A 19,185-nucleotide genomic window follows, 5' to 3' on the forward strand; every position below is an offset into this window, starting at 1 on the left:
ATATATATATATTGTGTTTCCCCGTTTCCAAAATTTGGGGGGGTCACATTTCGTACCCGTGCCCGTTTCGGAAACTCGTACCCGTTTCGCCGTTTCGTGCAACTTAGATCCAGACTCATTGAAGACTGCAAGAAGAATCTAGCCATAGAGTTCGATATGAAGAATCTGGGACGAATGCACTATTTCCTAGGGTTGGAAGTTTGGAAGCAGAAAGGAGAAATCTTCCTTGGCCAAGCAAGGTATGCTATAGAAATCCTGAAAAGGTTCGGGATGGGAGACTGTAGACCTATGGCTACGCCAATGATCACCAACTGGAAGAAGATTGATGCATCAGAAGACAAGGATGTCGATCCCACCGTCTACCGACAACTCTTAGGGTCACTGATGTATCTAGTCAATAGCAGGCCAAATATTTGCTACGTTGTCAACACCCTTAGTCAGTTCATGGTGGAACCAAAGAGGGTTCACTGGGCAACAGCCAGGCACGTTCTCAGGTATTTACAGGGAATAGTTGATTATGGGCTCTTTTACAACAAGGGGAAGGATATCAGGTTGAGTGGATTTACTGACGTAGATTGGGCAGGAAGTTCAGTGGATCGGAAAAGTACCTCTAGGTACTGTTTCAACATTGGATCAGGAATAACCTCCTGGTGCAGTAGGAAACAAAAGTCCGTGGCTCTGAGCTCATCTAAGGCAGAATATATTGCAGCAAGCACAACTTTGTGTGAGGCCATATGACTTAGAAAACTGTTGGTAAACCGATTCAGAAGAAATATGGAGGTGACCAGGATCATGTGTGATAATCAGAGTTGCATCAAACTCTCTGAGAATCTAGTATTTCATGATAGGTCAAAGCATATTGATATCCGGTGTCACTTTGTCAGAGATTGTGTCCAACAAGGAGATGTACAGTTGAGCTACACTCCTACGGGGGAACAAGTGGCAGATATCCTCACCAAGGCCCTTGGAAAGTCAAAATTTGACTACTTCAGGGAAAAGATGGGGATTGTAAAGAACCCCTTTTAGAAGTAGTGTGTTAACAACACGAATGAAGAGGGAGTTGCAGTGTTGGGAGTGTTGACCACTACTGGTCAACTACCCATAAAGTACCCCCCCTTTTTCTTGGCAGAAAGGGGTAGCGCCTGAACGACGTGTCCGTGCCAGCCTGCAGTCATCAACAGCTTGATCATTTTAATTGTAAACCCAGTCTGCATGTATGAATTGTAAATAATCTTAGCAGATATGAGTCGTTTATGTAAAATTGCCTAGGTGGACCTAACTTTCTAATGATAATCTACGTCCTGGAAGGTTTTTCGTCTCACCGATCTATGATCGGCAGAGTTTTCCTTTAGCCTGACCCCAAAGCCGGGATGCATTTTGTTATTAGAACTTTAGGAGAATCCTAGTGTGTTAATCTGCTAGATTATAGTTGTGTCGCAGAACTGGGTGGTTTATGAGGGTCTATGATAAAGGGGTTTTCCCCCTTAAGATGTAAATTGTAAAAGTCATGATGTAATGTGTCTTGAGGGTTGGAAAATGTTTTAAATCCCCTCATGAGTCTTAAGTCCTAGGTCCTAGGTGATGTTTCCAAAGGCTTAGTTCGATGATCCATATAAGAAAATAAATAAAATAATAAAATAAATAAAATTTAAAAAATTAAAAAAATCAAAAAATGAAATAAATAAAAAAAATTATAAAATAAAGCAAAAACCCTAAATAATAAAATAATAATATTTTGAGTGAATGCATGCAAAATATTATTTTTAATAATAAGTTATCAATTTCGACGGATGAGATTAAGAGATGTCTTGATCCTCATCAACGGTCGAGATCTTTTCGACATGGATCACTCGAACTAGCCGTTGGGATCATTTCCTTTAAGTAGGTTGCTAGGGGTCATTTCAGATCATCCGATCTGTGAGTCTGGTACTGAAGAAGCTCTCTTGTAATCTGTTTCTGGTTGATAAAAGAAGACTTTGGGGTCCAAATCTAGCTGGTGTTACTCTCTGGAAGTGCTGTGAGCTGTTTTATTTTCTGCATATTTTATTTTTCAGCCATTAATAATAGCTTATTGTAGAGTATTGTGAGCACAGGTATCTTGTTCACTTGCTAGGGTTTGAATGGTATTAGGGTTTCTGGAGTAATGGCAGGTATCTCCATTGCTTTCTGAGATTTAATATTGTTTTCTCCCTCTTTACTGCTGGTTGAAGTGAGCTGTGCAGGGAACTCTTAATAAAGAAGATTGGTGGGCGTTTGGGGAAGTTCTCGGCTGAACCAGCCAACTCCCGCAAGCATTTTTTTGCTGAGCCCAGTTGGATTTGATCCTGGGTCTATCATTCAGTTTATTTTTCCTAATTTGCATGAGAGATTTTTTGAAGTTCTTCATAATGAAAATCTGAAATTTTTGTTCTTTAAAATATTTCGGTTCTTATTGCTGAATCTGGCTGTTAAGGGGCCAAAATCTGTAAATTAATCAAGCTGATCTAGGGTTTCAAATTTTTCCTTTATACAGTTTTCATTAGGGTTTTGTCTCTTTGCAATTGCAGGTACAGGGTTTTCCTTCAGGGGTTTACCAAATATAAATTTGTGAAGAGCTTCACTGTTTTCTGGGCAGTCGGCTTGCCATTCATTTGTTCCCTTCAAATTATTTTTTAAATCTTCAGCGAACTGCATCACCAGACCTTCATGCTTTTTGTTTATCCTGCATCGAAATTACCCCTCCTTGCTCATTTTGCTGTGGTTATCTGCTTTCACTCTCATGACATGACTGCGTGTAATGCCCGGACCACCGTCAATCTTCTTGCCCGCTGCACCTGCAATGATAAACGCCAATCCGGTATATTTATGATAAATCAATGACAGTTTGTTCTGGATCCATTTCAAAGAGCGTATCCCTGCGTGTAAAGCAAAACTGCCGGCGTGAAAATATTCTGCTCCAGCATTTTGATAAGCAAATCGATATTCATAGCGGATCAGGTGATGAGCTGGGCATCATTGCGGCCTTGCACCAACTGTATAAAAGGTTATTCCAAAATCGATTTCAAGCCGCCGACAGCGCCATGTAAGGAATCCGTTCGAAATCGTTTCACACGTCTGCGTTAAATCTCAGAATTGATCTACATTGCCGCCGTCGACTATGTCTCTTTGGGGGGTTTCGATTTCTGTCGTTTACGCACTTTTGATAACGCCATTGAAAAATTCCATCGGGCCAGGTAAAAGTATTGTGCACAGGTGAGCTATGTATGTGTGGATCTCTTTTCCGTTTGCGTAGGAGTAGTCAATATTTTTGTTTTGGTTTTCAGCGTAAATGCAATTAGGTGGGTTCAGGTGTTTAGCATAGGTTTAGTCTTTATTTATTATCATTTTTAGTTCATAGCGTAGGGCCTTTTCTTAAGTTTTGGGGTTTATAAAAAATTTAGGGTATATAGATCATAATTTTGACTATCTCATAGTTTTAGTTTTAATTCATATTTTAGATTTTAATATAATGTTTTTTTTTTTGAAAATATGAAAAATAAAAATAAAAAAAGATTCTTTTATGCTTTAGGCTTAGTTTTAATTTTTATATAGTTAAGTTTTAGATTAAATTTAATTTTAGATTTTTTTTTTAATTTTTTAGGCTTTGTTTTCGAAAAAAAAATTTTTTTTTTGAAAAGCATCAAAAGCATTGTGGGAATTTTTGCCAGATCCAGTTGTTTTCGGAAAAATATCATTTTGAGATTCAAAATTACTGATGTGGAATAAATGTTTATTATCTGTACATGAATGATCATCTTAAAGATTAGCTGCATGTGATGCCTGGTTAATGATTTATGATTTGTATGATTGTTTAAAGCAGTGTTGATAATATCGGTGTCGGGAAAATATCGGCGAGGGTCCGGAAAATATCTTATCGGAAATATCGGCGAAAATATCGGCAAAATATCGGCAAATATCGGCAAGCATAAAAAATGCATAATATATTCATTTTTTTTCAGATTTCTAAACATATAAAGCAATAACAACATGAACTAAACACATTGGCACATAAATATGAAGAAAACACTGATATATATGATGTCAAATAGAAATGATACATCAAACTTCAAAGGCGATACCAAATCCTGCTGATCCCTGATAGTGATAAATTGATAATTGTCCAATCAAGGACTCAAACAAAAATTAAAATAACATCACACATAGTGATAAATTGATAATTGTCCAATCAAGGACTCAAACAAAATTAAAAGTCTAGAAATTAAGCATTTACAAGGCCGAAATCCTTATGTTAATGAGCAAGGTTCCGAGATCAAGTATTGAAGTCTGAAATCTATATTAAAATTTGAACAGTATCTCATTTCAGAAATCTGAGAACTTCAGGAGTCTGTACATTTTTATGGGTAATCAATTCAAGGAATAGAATATCTCATTATGGACTAAAAGAAGCCTTTTTCAAGCCCGCATAAAATTTACTTGTTGACTGATCATGACCGAATTGTTTGAAAGCCTTATAAGCCTAGCTGAAAGGTCAAAAATTTGAAGCCACAGTCTCTTATGAAAAGGTACCAAGACTTTTGTTGAGAAAGGACAAAAATCTATGCACATATATCATATATGTATAAGAAATAGGCCTCAATAGTCACATAAAGCCGACCTGGAAGGACCATACAAAAACAAAGGTATGTGTAACTTGTTCATTTGTAAAGAACGTGATTCTTAGAAAATTAGTTGATTAACTCCTAGATAGTACATAATACATATGAAAAATCTCACTTGCTTCCGCTTGTCTAGGTCCCTAGGATTTGTAAATACTAATTTTCGATGGATCCAATGGAGTACAGGATCTCAGATACCTCTGAAATCTCAGTGGTGATTACAGTAAGTAATTACAAACTAGTAACAGTCGATTAAGATCTGTTCTGGTGAGTTGGTCATTGTAATATCCAAGGTGGTTTAGAATTTAGATATTGGTTGCCTAATATAAAATGAAACCTTAAGTGAAAATCTACATGAAAATATGGAAGCAGTCTTGTTGCTTGTGTCAAAGTGACATAACCCAGCTCAGAAAAGGAAGGCATAGAATAACTCAATCTCATAATTAATACAATGTAACCTTCTCACTGTCTCAGTCGTAAGTTGGTAACAGTCTCGAGTCTTGACATAGCTGTGACAATGAAGCTCTTGGTACAAGGAGAACACAGTCACAGTCTCGGTGAAAATCTCAGTGTAGGAAGAAAACATAGTTCTAGTCTCGGTGATGAAGATGATCTCAGGGATCCCACAGTAGCACACACAGTGAAAACATTAACAAAGTGACGGGAAAAGCAAAACACTATAACCATTTTATAACCCGATTAAACCTAACCCGCGATATTTACAGTCGTAGCGCGATATTTATGAAAATATCGCCGAAATTTCGGAAATCTCGCGAGAATCTAAAAACATGAAAATATCGCGCTATTTTCCAGCCGAAATTTCGTTTTCACCAAAATCGCGCGATATTTACGAATATCGCCGAAATATCGGCGATATTATCAACACTGGTTTAAAGCATCTATTGAAAATTTTCTTAAATTACTGGATATTGCAAGAACGTTATTGTTTCAACTGATATCTTGCGTCGCTCTAGCTTTCATGATAAATGCTTGCTCAACATGGTTTATATTGTTGCAGCATCTGATAATTAAACGATTAAATATTTACTCCACAAGGCACTGGTCTTTTAACTTCTAAATCCATTTTAGTGCTTATCTTATCGTGTCTCGTGTCTCCCAACCCAACTGTTTGGCAGTTGGTCTTCATCATCTCATAGGGTCTACCCCCCTTAGCCGCGGGAGACAGGCTTAAACGGAGAGATCGGGGATCAGAGTGACAGTCCCCGGTCTGAGCGTTGTCGTGTCAATCTGCGCGACAACATTTTTTGGCGCCGTTGCCGGGGACATTTTATTCTCGGCGTTTCAACGACAATCATCTTTCTCATTTCTTATCTTTTCATCTGGCCCGGCAACGCCAACATTTTTTGGCGCCGTTGCCGGGGACATTTTATTCTTGGCGTTTCAACGACAATCATCTTTCTCATTTCTTATCTTTTCATCTGGCCCGGCAACGCCAACATTTTTTGGCGCCGTTGCCGGGGACATTTTATTCTCGGCGTTTCAACGACAATCATCCTTCTCATTTCTTATCTTTTCATTTGGCCTGGCAACGCCAACATTTTTTGGCGCCGTTGCCGGGGACAGAGTTTTCTTGTTCCTAGAGTTTCATCGACATTCATCTTCTCATTTCTCATCATTCTTTCATCTTTCTCATCTCTCATTTGAGCTGGCAGATTCAACATTTTTTGGCATCATTTGGTCTTCACATTGCCTTATCTTTCGTCATATCGGCAACTTCTCTTCGGTTTGTTTCTTGTTGGGTGGCGACTCCATTTTCTTATTTTTCCTAGACAAGAAGTCTTCCTCATATCTGCTTGTTGGTTGCTTTCTGGATCTCAGAATCAGATTCATTGTTCAAGTGGCGACTCCACTCCTTTCATCTATTGATTTTCTTGAGCAGAGATCTCGTTCTATCATCCATCTGATCCCTTATTATTCATCATGGATTATTCATTTAACCCATGTCGTTTTACTGACCGTTGCCATGATTTTCCGGAGGAGGCCATTTATAAATTACCTATTTTCTCGGGTGGTGATTCAATCGCTGTTAGAAGGCATCTAGGCTTGTTTACTCGCATAATGATCATATATTGTAGACCCCCTCAGTTTAATCATGAAGATATCAAGATGCGTCTTTTTGTCTTTTCTTTAGAGGGTGATGCTTTGAATTGGTTTAACAATTTTCCTAAGGATTCTTTCACTTCTTTACAAGACATTGTCAACGCTTTCAAAGATAGATATGGTTATCCAAACAGCTTGCCTTCTGCTTCTAAAATTGTGCAAAAGAAAGAAAGTAATCTTATTAAAGGTCCAGCTGTTGAAGAAAGATTTCAAGATCAGAATGTGTCATCCACCAGTACTATTGCAGATCAAATCCATGATAGTGGAAAATCAAGGACAAATGACAATGAAAAGGAAGAGCAAAAGCAAATTATACAAGAACTAATGATGCTGGTAAAAAATATGGAGAGCAATCAAAATAATTATGTCAATGATGTGAAAACTTTATGCACCCACCTGGAAAAACGTAATAGGGAGATGGAGATTATGCAAAATCAGCATGCTAAAGAAATTGAGGCCATGAAGACTAAATATGACACAGAAATTAGTTTCATGCAAAGCAAAATGTCAAGCTTAGAAGAAAATATGATGACCATGAAAGCTGATCATGATAGGGAAATTAATTCTATGCAAAACAAGTTATTAACTATGGATGAAGAAATGACTATCATGATGTTCGATCATAATAATCAGTTGGCCACCGTGTAAGCAAATCATAAGGAAGAAATAAACTCCATGCAGTATTGCTTGATGAACATAAAGGAAAAGAACGATAAAGTAATAAAAGATATGGAAGAACATCATGCCGGACAAATCAGTGCTATAAAGGTTGAACACTCCAGTCAGATAGATGCCATTAAAATATAGGTTCAAAAGTTTCAACAATGGTCAAAGGATGAGAGAAACCAGGGGACATCAACAGATCAGGAGCCTTCTCATTTGTCGCAACAAGTTCCATCTTATTATGAGGAGGTCATTGGTTCGATTGAAAGATGGTTAATTGAAGGTGATCCAGATAGACTGAAAAATGATAAAGATCAGATGCAGGATAAAGAAAGACATGTCACGCATATCTTACATACTTCATCTGATAGCTTTGAAACAGAAAGTTCCATGTCATCAGTGATACAACCTGCCACAAAGAAAAAGCGCAAGAGAAAGAAAATGAGAAGAAGATTTGATGCATCAGACGGCCGTGAGCAGCTTGATTTTCGGATAGGAAAAAGTCCTACCATATGCAGAATTGGACATGGCACATCCGACAAGCAGCCGACAGATTTGCCTGAAAGCAGGCAAATGCTCAGTATACACTGTATTGAACATATCTGATGCCATGGGGCATCCTTTGTATTGTATTTCTATCCCTACTCATTGTCTTTTCAGCATTTCATTTCTGTTTTAGGATTAGATTCACTTTTCATGTTACTAGATAGTTAATAAATGAAGAGCTTTTATCTTTCCTGTGCTTAATGTATATGATGGTTTTTGGACGGACGCTACTTATATTTTGTTGTGTGTTGTATGGATGCAGATTCTGGATTCTCACATTTCTACAGAGCAGCAACGTGTCCCCAAGTAGAGCCAGATGTTGACCACTACTGGTCAACTACCCATGCAGTACCCCCCCTTTTTCTTGGCAGAAAGGGGTAGCGCCTGAACGACGTGTCCGTGCCAGCCTGCAGTCATCAGCAGCTTGATCATTTTAATTGTAAACCCAGTCTGCATGTATGAATTGTAAATAATCTTAGTAGATATGAGTCGTTTATGTAAAATTGCCTAGGTGGACCTAACTTTCTAATGAAAATCTACGTCCCGGAAGGTTTTTCGTCTCACCGATCTATGATCGGCAGAGTTTTCCTTCAGCCTGACCCCAAAGCCGGGATGCATTTTGTTATTAGAACTTTAGGAGAATCCTAGTGTGTTAATCTGCTAGATTATAGTTGTGTCGCAGAACTGGGTGGTTTATGAGGGTCTATGATAAAGGGGTTTTCCCCCTTAAGATGTAAATTATAAAAGTCATGATGTAATGTGTCTTGAGGGTTGGAAAATGTTTTAAATCCCCTCATGAGTCCTAAGTCCTAGGTCCTAGGTGATGTTTCCAAAGGCTTAGTTCGATGATCCATATAAGAAAATAAATAAAATAATAAAATAATAAAATAAATAAAAATTAAAAAATTAAAAAAAATAAAAAAATGAAATAAATAAAAAAATTATAAAATAAAGCAAAAACCCTAAATAATAAAATAATAATATTTTGAGTGAATGCATGCAAAATATTATTTTTAATAATAAGTTATCAATTTCGACGGATGAGATTAAGAGATGTCTTGATCCTCATCGACGGTCGAGATCTTTTCGACATGGATCACTCGAACTAGCCGTTGGGATCATTTCCTTTAAGTAGGTTGCTAGGGGTCATTTCAGATCATGCGATCTGTGAGACTGGTACTGAAGAAGCTCTCTTGTAATCTGTTTCTGGTTAATAAAAGAAGACTTTGGAATCCAAATCTAGCTGGTGTTACTCTCTGGAAGTGCTGTGAGCTGTTTTATTTTCTGCATATTTTATTTTTCAGCCATTAATAATAGCTTATTGTAGAGTATTGTGAGCATAGGTATCTTGTTCACTTGCTAAGGTTTGAATGGTATTAGGGTTTCTGGAGTAATGGCAGGTATCTCCATTGCTTTCTGAGATCTAATATTGTTTTCTCCCTCTTTACTGATGGTTGAAGTGAGCTGTGCAGGGAACTCTTAATAAAGAAGATTGGTGGGCGTTTGGGGAAGTTCTCGGCTGAACCAGCCAACTCTCGCAAGCATTTTTTTGCTGAGCCCAGTTGGATTTGATCCTGGGTCTATCATTCAGTTTATTTTTCCTAATTTGCATGAGAGATTTTCTGAAGTTCTTCATAATGAAAATCTGAAATTTTTGTTCTTTAAAATATTTCGGTTCTTATTGCTGACTCTGGCTGTTAAGGGGCCAAAATCTGTAAATTAATCAAGCTGATCTAGGGTTTCAAAATTTTCCTTTATACAGTTTTCATTAGGGTTTTGTCTCTTTGCAATTGCAGGTACAGGGTTTTAAATCTTCAGCGAACTGCATCACCAGACCTTCATGCTTTTTGTTTATCCTGCATCGAAATTACCCCTCCTTGCTCATTTTGCTGTGGTTATCTGCTTTCACTCTCATGACATGACTGCGTGTAATGCCCGGACCACCGTCAATCTTCTTGCCCGCTGCACCTGCAATGATAAACGCCAATCCGGTATATTTATGATAAATCAATGACAGTTTGTTCTGGATCCATTTCAAAGAGCGTATCCCTGCGTGTAAAGCAAAACTGCCGGTGTTAAAATATTCTGCTCCAGCATTTTGATAAGCAAATCGATATTCATAGCGGATCAGGTGATGAGCTGGGCATCATTGCGGCCTTGCACCAACTGTATAAAAGGTTATTCGAAAATCGATTTCAAGCTGCCGACAGTGCCAGGTAAGGAATCCGTTTGAAATCGTTTCATACGTCTGCGTTAAATCTCAGAATCGATCTACATTGCCGCCGTCGACTGTGTATCTTTGGGGGGTTTCGATTTCTGTCGTTTACGCACTTTTGATAACGCCATTGAAACATTCCATCGGGCCAGGTAAAAGTATTGTGCACAGGTGAGCTATGTATGTGTGGATCTCTTTTCCGTTTGCATAGGAGTAGTCAATATTTTTGTTTTGGTTTTCAACGTAAATGCAATTAGGTGGGTTCAGGTGTTTAGCATAGGTTTAGTCTTTATTTATTATCATTTTTAGTTCATAGCGTAGGGCCTTTTCTTAAGTTTTGGGGTTTATAAAAAATTTAGGGTATATAGATCATAATTTTGACTATCTCATAGTTTTAGTTTTAATTCATATTTTAGATTTTAATATAATGTTTTTTTTTGAAAATATGAAAAATAAAAATAAAGAAAGATTCTTTTATGCTTTAGGCTTAGTTTTAATTTTTATATAGTTAAGTTTTAGATTAAATTTAATTTTAGATTTTTTTTTAAATTTTTTAGGCTTTGTTTTCAAAAAAAAAAAAAAAGAAAAATTTGAAAAGCATCAAAAGCATCGTGGGAATTTTTGCCAGATCCAGTTGTTTTCGGAAAAATATCATTTTGAGATTCAAAATTACTGATGTGGAATAAATGTTTATTATCTGTACATGAATGATCATCTTAAAGATTAGCTGCATGTGATGCCTGGTTAATGATTTATGATTTGCATGATTGTTTAAAGCATCTATTGAAAATTTTCTTAAATTACTGGATATTGCAAGAACGTTATTGTTTCAACTGATATCTTGCGTCGCTCTAGTTTTCATGATAAATTCTTGCTCAGCATGGTTTATATTGTTGCAGCATCTGATAATTAAACGATTAAATATTTACTCCACAAGGCACTGGTCTTTTAACTTCTAAATCCATTTTAGTGCTTATCTTATCGCGTCTCGTGTCTCCCAACCCAACTGTTTGGCAGTTGGTCTTCATCATCTCATAGGGTCTACCCCCCTTAGCCGCGGGAGACAGGCTTAAACGGAGAGATCGGGGATCAGAGTGATAGCCCCCGGTCTGAGTGTTGTCGTGTCAATCTGCGCGACAACAGGGAGAAAGGACCAACGACAGCACAAATGCAGAGGGAGTTGCAGTGCAGATGTAGTGTTGGGAGAAAGGACCAACAACAGCACAGATGCAGAGGAAGTTGCAGTGCGGATGCAGTATTGCGAGAAAGGACCAGCAACAACACGGATGTAGAGGGAGCTGTTGTACAGAATCCAGATGCAACAGTGGCGGAAGCGGAGTCATGGGTAGCAGTACAGGAGACAACAGTGCAAAGGATGTTGGGCAGGAAGGCCTAGCATCAACACATCTACTGATGCCAGATGATCAGAGTAATACTCAGTGAGGAGTATTGCTAGAGCATAGTCCTCGCTAAGAGGGAGTGTTGATTTGGGGTAGCATTGGATGTGCTCTAGCCACGAAATTTGGTGGACAGGTTGGGGCACATAAGATCTCCAATACCCAGAAAGGGTTTGGGCAGATTCTAAACAGAGCAGGAGATATTAAAATAATTAATATTTTTAATGGAGTCCCTAAGTTTAAACTTAGGGAAAATAAAATACTAATGCGTATTAATATGAATATGTGTTAGAATGGTCCAAAAGACATGGACCAAGCCAGATCTAATCTTAGCCATTGATTAGGGACTTAATCTTAGTCGTTGAGATGTCAACAGGAGAAGTATAAGAGGAGGCTTGAGGGGCACTTGGAGAATGCATTGAGGGAGACCAGTCAGTTCAATTTCTGGAGCGAGGTTTGTTGAGAAATTGAACCAGTGGTCTGGAGAGTAGTCAGGAGGCAGCAAGTACGGAACAGAGAGACGGGAGATCAGCGCAGAAGAGGCATACGCAGAGCCAGAGGAAGAAACGCAGAGGTAGCAGAGACTGCATAGAGCCAGAAGGGCTTGCATCATCCATGCAGAGGCTACAAGAGTGACGCAGAAGCCCAGGGAGGCTGCACAAAGCTTCAGTAGGCTGACGTAGAGGGTTTTAGGGTGTAGTAGAGGCCAGTAGGGCCTACGTTGGGTTTAGAAAAGTGCTGGAAGTTTGTCTATCTGTGGGTAAGCCAGTTTGGCACCCTGTTGTACAAGAAAATTGGTGAATAATAAAATCCTCGCTTGCTGCACCGGTTTTCCCACATTGGGTTTTTCCGGGGACATTAGTCCAAAATAACTGTGTCAATGTGTGCATATGTTTGTTTCTGTATTACGGTGTGATATCTGTAGCCGTATTTATTTTAATGTTTTTTGAAGTAATTTCATGAATAACTTATGATGAAATAAGTAGGAGAAGTAAATTAGTTGCTGCAGTGATAGAATTTTCACATCCTCATGTTATGAAGCTTTGCCTTTAGGAGAATTGCTGGTACTAGTTTCTGCTGGTCGAAGTGGTTGGACCAACGGATTGTCTTTTGACTGCTCCTCAGAAGGCATTTCTCGAGATTTCCTGAAAGCTCTGTCCTCCATGAACTTTACATCCCGCCGAACTACTATCTTCCCACTCCCTGGAAGATATGGACTCTATATGCCTTAGCATTCTCGCTATATCCCACAAGATATCCTTTCTCAGCAGTTTGATCTAATTTCTCTCTTTTCTTCGGGTATACGACAATATGCCAAACTTCTGAATATCTTGAATTGAATGACTTCAAGTGTCTTCCTGGTGAAGACTTTTTCCGGAGTGATTTTTCCCAATGCCCAATGCGGAGTCCTTTTTTGGACATAAACTGTCATGCTACATGCTTCTTCCCACAGGAATTTGTGCATATCCTGATCATACAACATTGCCCTAGATGCTTCCACAATAGTCCTGTTTTTGCTTTCTGCTACTCCATTATGCTCTGGATTGTAGGGAGCTATCCACTCTCTTCTGATGCCTTTCCTAGCACAAAAATCGGTGAAGTTCTTGTCAACATACTCTCCACCATTTTTTGAGCGCAACACTTTTATCTTCTTTCCTGTCAGATTCTCCACTAGAGCCTTGAACTCTTTGAATCAACCAAAAACCTCATCCTTGGTTTTCAGAAAGTAAATCCAAGTCTTCCTGGAATGGTCATCGATGAAGGTGACGAAGTATTCGACACCACTAAGATCTTTTGTGGACATTGGTCCACAGATGTCTGAGTGTATCAATCCTAGAACACTCTTAGCTCTATTGTTACTTCTGGAAAATGCTGCTTTGGCATACTTGCCTAGAGCGCACCCTCTGCATACATCATCTCGTTCGGTACTTAGTTCTGGAACTCCCGAGAATTCTCAGAGCCCCATGGTGTAAGTGTCCCATCCTCTTGTGCCATAGTTCATTCAAATCTTTATCCCATTGCTGCCTATCAGTGCCATTGGAGATTCTAGCTGTAATCTATACAGCCTGTTACTTCTGATTCCAATCTAGGCCTTCTTTTTCCAACTAGGGTGTTTGACATATGCTTTCTCCTTAATGAAGAAAACATCATAGCCCTTGTTTTGAAGTTGAGATACAGCAAGTAAGTTCATCCCCAATCCTGGCACATGCAACACATTAGTTGCTCGAAGCCGCTCTCCTGCTTTGTTTGAAAGACTACAATGCCTCTTCCTACGGGGATACACTTTGCCTTATTTCCCATGGTGATCTGAAAATTCATCCTTTCTTCTTGATAATCTAAGAAACATTTTTGAATTCCTGTCATATGCCAGGAAGCTCCACTATCTATGTACCAAACCTCAGAGGAGGTAGAGCTTGCTAGGCAAGCGACTTCTTCTTCCAGTCTGGAAGCTAACATAGAATAATCGTGATCCATGTCCCTTGTGCTATCTTCTGGAAATCTGCGTGAGTCCCTTTGAGTTGATGCCTCTGCATCATGCTCTTGACCCATAGCCGATTCTTCTCTCCTATTGCCGGATCTCTGCTTTGATACCATGTGAAAATTTCTAACCTGAAATTCTACTGCAACTACTGATTTATTTCACCTACTTATTCTTCACAATAAGTTATTTACGAAATCCCTTCAACAAATATTAAAATAAATTCTACTGTAGTTATCACATAATTACACAGAGAAAATCCATACACAAGAACCAATCACATCAACACAATTGTTTTTGGACAATAGTCCTCGAAAAACCCAATGTGGGAAAACCGGTGCAACAGATGAGGGTTTTATTAATCTTCAACAACAATCACTTTTACAAGGAATAATTTTAGAGAGAAATTGAGAGAAAACACTTGAGAATTTCCCCTGGAAACTTTTTGACACCTTGGAGACCCTTCTCCCTCTTCTGCGTCAGTTTGCATGGCTTAGCGTGGCTCTGCGTCCCACTATCTCAGCCCTGCGTGATGGCTGCGCCCTGCTATGTCAGCCCTGCGTGATGGTTGTGTCTCTCTCTGCATTGTCTCTCTATGTCCCTGCGTCACCTCCTCCTCAGTCACTCACTGTTGCTGATGCCCTCCTCTTCTTCCACCCTGCAACTCTCCCTCTGAAATTGATCTCCTTCTCTTTGAGAATCGATTTTCCTTGAGATACTGAGTATTTGTCAGTATGTCTCCAAATGATCTTCAAGTCTTCTCTTATACTTTTCCTCTTGATGAATCGACGACTGAGATTAAGTCTCTAATCAACGGCTAAGGTTAAAACAGACTAGATCCTCGTCTCTTAGAAGCTTCTCACCCTTATCTTTATCAATATCCATTATATTTTAATTTTCCTAAATTTAGACTTAGGAACCCATTAAAAATATTAATTATTTTAATAACTCCTCATCTGGGTGAAATTTCTCCAAACGATTTCTGGTTCTTGGAGATTTCATGTGCCTTAGCCTCTCCACCAAATTTCAAGGCTAGAGCACATCAGATGCTACCAAAAATCAACGTCATTTTGTTTCACTGAGAGGCTAGTAGGCTAGTCGGGGAGATTGATGTTGTGTTCTCTCTCTTGGGTCACTGATTTTGACTGAGAGACCAGTGGGATGGCTGGATAGATTGACTTTGATTATTCTCTTGGGTCATTGAGATTGACTGAGAAACCATTTCATATGGTTGGAGAGTTTGGCCTCATGAACGATATTGATTGATCCCATGGTTAGTTGGGTACTGACCTTGATGCCATTGGTTTTGTCTTGTGGGATGAGTCTGATGCTATGTATCTTTCCTTATGATGAGACTTGTACATCTGACTTTGTGATCTATCCCTTAGGTCATTACTTAGAGACCAATGGATTGGTCAGGGAGATTGATCTTGAAAGAGAATGAAAAGTACCTCCCTGGCTAATAGGGAGTGTTGAAAAATGGTAGTCGCAGATGGTATTTTTATTAGCAAAATCGAAAGAGAAAAAATTTAATTTATAAATATTGGTTTATTACCCCACAAGTGCTCAAGGCAACCCCTCCAAGATAAAGTCGGCCTACCCAAGAGACACCTATTTGCATGGACGGACAATTGTAAATACAGCCTTTTGCTCTCCTCTAAGGCACACTTCGGATCTCTCATTATCTCTACGGAACACTTCAGATTTGAGGCATATATCTTCTATGGTTAAGTGCAAATTTGTGGTATACATCTTCTGTGGAACAGCGGCCTGAGGCAATATATACTCTGTGGAACAGTGTGATTCTGTGGCCTAAATCTTTGTGGAACCTTGCAGACCTGAGGCAATATATCTTTTGTGGAACAGTGCGGGTCTGTGGCCTATATATATATGTGTGGAACAGTGCGGGTCTGTAGCCTATATATATATGTGTGGAACAGTGCGGGTCTGTGGCCTATATATATATATCTAGATATATTATGCGGAGCATTGTGGCTCTGTGGTCTAAATCTCTGTGGAACCTTGCGGAACTGAGGCAATATATATTTTGTGGAACAGTGCGGGTCTGTGGCCTATATATATATATATGTGGAACAGTGCGGGTCTGTGACCTATATATATATATATCTAGATATATTATGCGGAGCATTGTGGCTCTGTGGTCTAAATCTCTGTGGAACCTTCCAGAACTGAGGCAATATATATTTTGTGGAACAGTGCAGGTCTGTGGCCTATATATATATATGTGGAACCTTGCAAACCTGAGGCACTATAATTCTGTGGAACCATGCGGAATTGTGGCTCATTATCTCTGTAACATATGTGAGGGTCAGTGGCACATATCTCTGTGGATATGCGAAGGTTGTTAGAAGGTTGGCTTGGCACTTGTGAGAGGTCATCTTTCTAGTCAGTATTTGTCTCTGTGATCTTATCAAAGATATGCTATTTTGACTAATGTACAATTGATGAATTGAACTATCTCTAGTGAAGAAGTTAATTGTTGAAATTTTTTAAGTACAACTACTCAATGGTTGGAATGCTCTAAAGAAGTCTAATTGTATCATTGGAAGTACTTATCAGTTTGAAAAATTGTATTAGTCTTGCACTAGAAAATCAACATCAACGACATTTGGCATTTCGGCCAGGTTTCGACATTTCAGGGTGTTTCGGGTATGGGTACACCACATTGGGGGCCATTTCTTGCAACACAGCCGCAGACCCTTTGACTGTAGGGCCGACCTGACCTTAGGCCGAAATTTCATACTGTTGACCAGCATTGACCAGCACTAATTTCTCTGATTTTGGAGGTTTGACCAGCATTGACTAGCTGGTATTTGACCAGGTTTGACTGGTATCTTGGACTTGGATTTGTGGAAGATTTCTAGAATTCTCTTGAAATTGTAAATATTACTGAAGAACAATTTCTCCTTAGAAGAAAAGTTGCTAGGTTTTTCCCAAGGTTGGGTTTTTCCAGGGTAAATTTGTTGTCTCTATTGTGCTTGGCTGTCTCTTTATGATCCTACTGTTTTTATTGCATTACTGTTGATATTTTTTTGTGTGTAATTGATTAATGATATATGTGACATAAAATAACTTGATTTGAAATCACTGGAAAGTAATTATCAGATCAGAAGATCAGTTTCTACTGTGCATTATTGTAGAAAATTCAACAGCAGACACTTGATTTGCCATGTGATCAATTTAAGTAGACAAGAAGATGAGAACTTACTAGTTTCTTTCTATTGAATGTAATATTTAATCCAATATAATCTTTTACTTCACAAGGTGAAGGTAGGCATTCGTATCGAGGTGTGTACCTATTGAGCTGCTCATTTCCTTTTCTAAACCTATGCAAATTTTATTTTTTTGGTCAGAAGATATTTTTCATATTTTAGAAATTAAATTGATTAATGTGATGTAAAAGGGTTATATCAAGGAATCTTCTACCCTTAGTATAAAGGGTAAGTTAACTTCCACTTTTTATGGAGTACTATTTGCTGTGTTTTAATTTTGGAATATGCTTATGAGAGATCTAGACTTACATCATGCTGTGAATTGCAGGTAGCTTCGTTTTTGTTGTATCTATCTAATGTGGAGGAAGGAGGGGAAACAATGTTCCCATTTGAGGTGAATTGTTCAGTTTCTGTATTATTTGATATAACACTGTAGACATACTCTTAACCAGTGGAGTGTTTAAGTTGAATATAACTTTTAATGAGTAGTTTTGTGCAGAATTTTCAAAATATTGGTACTGAGTATGATTACAAGAAGTGTATTGGCTTGAAAGTTAAGCCACGACAAGGAGATGGTCTATTATTCTACTCGACCTTTATCAATGGCACAATTGACATGGTAGGGATTATTCTCATCCTGGAGCTTCCCTATATTTTCAGAGCCATGGGGGAAAAGGCACCCATGTATTCTCAATGATGTTTTCAGGATGTGCTCGCATTAGGTACAGGGCTAGGATTTTGATTCACTTTTATTGCATTTCATGAAAGCATTATAGTCATGGAAATCTTCAACTAAAGTGCTTGATTATGAAGGAAACATTAGGGATTGATTACCTGAAGAATGTGTGTGTAGTAAGCAGGCACTAGAGCTGAATATTTGTGGTTTTATAATTCAAGAATTGGCATACTATGAAATGTTAACAAGCACTCATACAACTTGTTAGTGTTTGCATTAAGAGTAGTGAGGTGCATCTAGAGCCCAGGTAGATGCGTCATATCTGTAATTCTAATAAACTAAATTGAAAAAACACTAAAAGATCCATAAAGGTGAAAAATTAAACAAATCACAACCATAATAATAGCTGAAGAAACAGACTACAATAATAATTAAATTATATAATAACATAAACCAACATGGATCCATTGTAACCACAGTCACTCAAGCATTGATAAGTTTGTGCATTGATTTATTTTTATTCCCTTTTCCTGCTTAGTAGATCTGGGTTAAGATGGGTCTGTGCTGGTAGTAATCCTAAGCTACTCTAAGATTCCATTTGCAAGGCTTGGCAGCAATCATATCCATATAATACTTGACATGGGTCTAATATCATAGGACTTACACTGTGACTGGTTGCCCACAAGTGATGTAGCAAAAATAACCTAATAATGTTGCCACAGCAACAAAATATCTGTAAATAATTAATTCCTTCTACCTAATAGCTTCAATGGTCAAGGAAAAAGCCGTTACAGACCTATATCAATTAACAACATGCTGAAGACATAACCCTTGCCTTAGTCAGCAGATATATCAATATTCTGCCTCACCTAGAGAACTTTCGGCAGAATAAAACATGGCCTCACGTAGAGGCCTCACCTCAAGGATCTTTGGCTCTTTTTGTTTAATAATGTTGCTATCTATCAAATTTTATACTTTTGTGCTCTTGTTCTATTCTCTTGTCTAATTATCTGAAGGCTTCTTCTTTTTGGTTCAAAATGCTTTGGGAAACATGTTCCAAGAGACAGCAACAAAGAGTGGATTTTCTTCATTTTATTTTCCAGGCCTGAGGGGTAGCTATTCTGCCAAAATACTGAGGGGTAGCCATTCTGCCAAAATCACTAAGGACTTGCACCTGTCCTCATCCCTAAGTTACCAGGATTCGGATATGGATACGGATAC

At 38.4% G+C, this 19,185-nt stretch overlaps 1 protein-coding gene across 4 annotated transcripts in view; it reads left to right on the top strand.

The window, feature by feature from the left end:
• The window catches only part of LOC149146795 (2-oxoglutarate (2OG) and Fe(II)-dependent oxygenase superfamily protein), a 358,726-nt gene that overhangs the window by 258,967 nt on the left and 80,574 nt on the right, over positions 1 to 19,185 (top strand). For 3 of the 4 annotated variants that reach the window (XR_016264572.1, XM_089448734.1, XM_089448733.1), the window contains 2 exons: positions 17,617 to 17,682; positions 17,788 to 17,907. Coding sequence is in view for 2 of the 4 variants with exons in the window: in XM_089448734.1 (XP_089304860.1) it covers positions 17,617 to 17,682; positions 17,788 to 17,907 (186 nt within the window). In the remaining 2 variants the exon portion in view is untranslated. Of the gene's footprint in view, positions 1 to 17,616; positions 17,683 to 17,777; positions 17,908 to 19,185 lie in introns of all 4 variants that reach the window. The other variant, XR_016264573.1, reaches the window with a different exon arrangement.

Source organism: Pinus tabuliformis, chromosome X (genome assembly GCF_031772625.1).
Source record: "Pinus tabuliformis cultivar Carrire ecotype Pingquan chromosome X, CPIR1, whole genome shotgun sequence".
Taxonomy (NCBI): Eukaryota; Viridiplantae; Streptophyta; class Pinopsida; order Pinales; family Pinaceae; genus Pinus; species Pinus tabuliformis.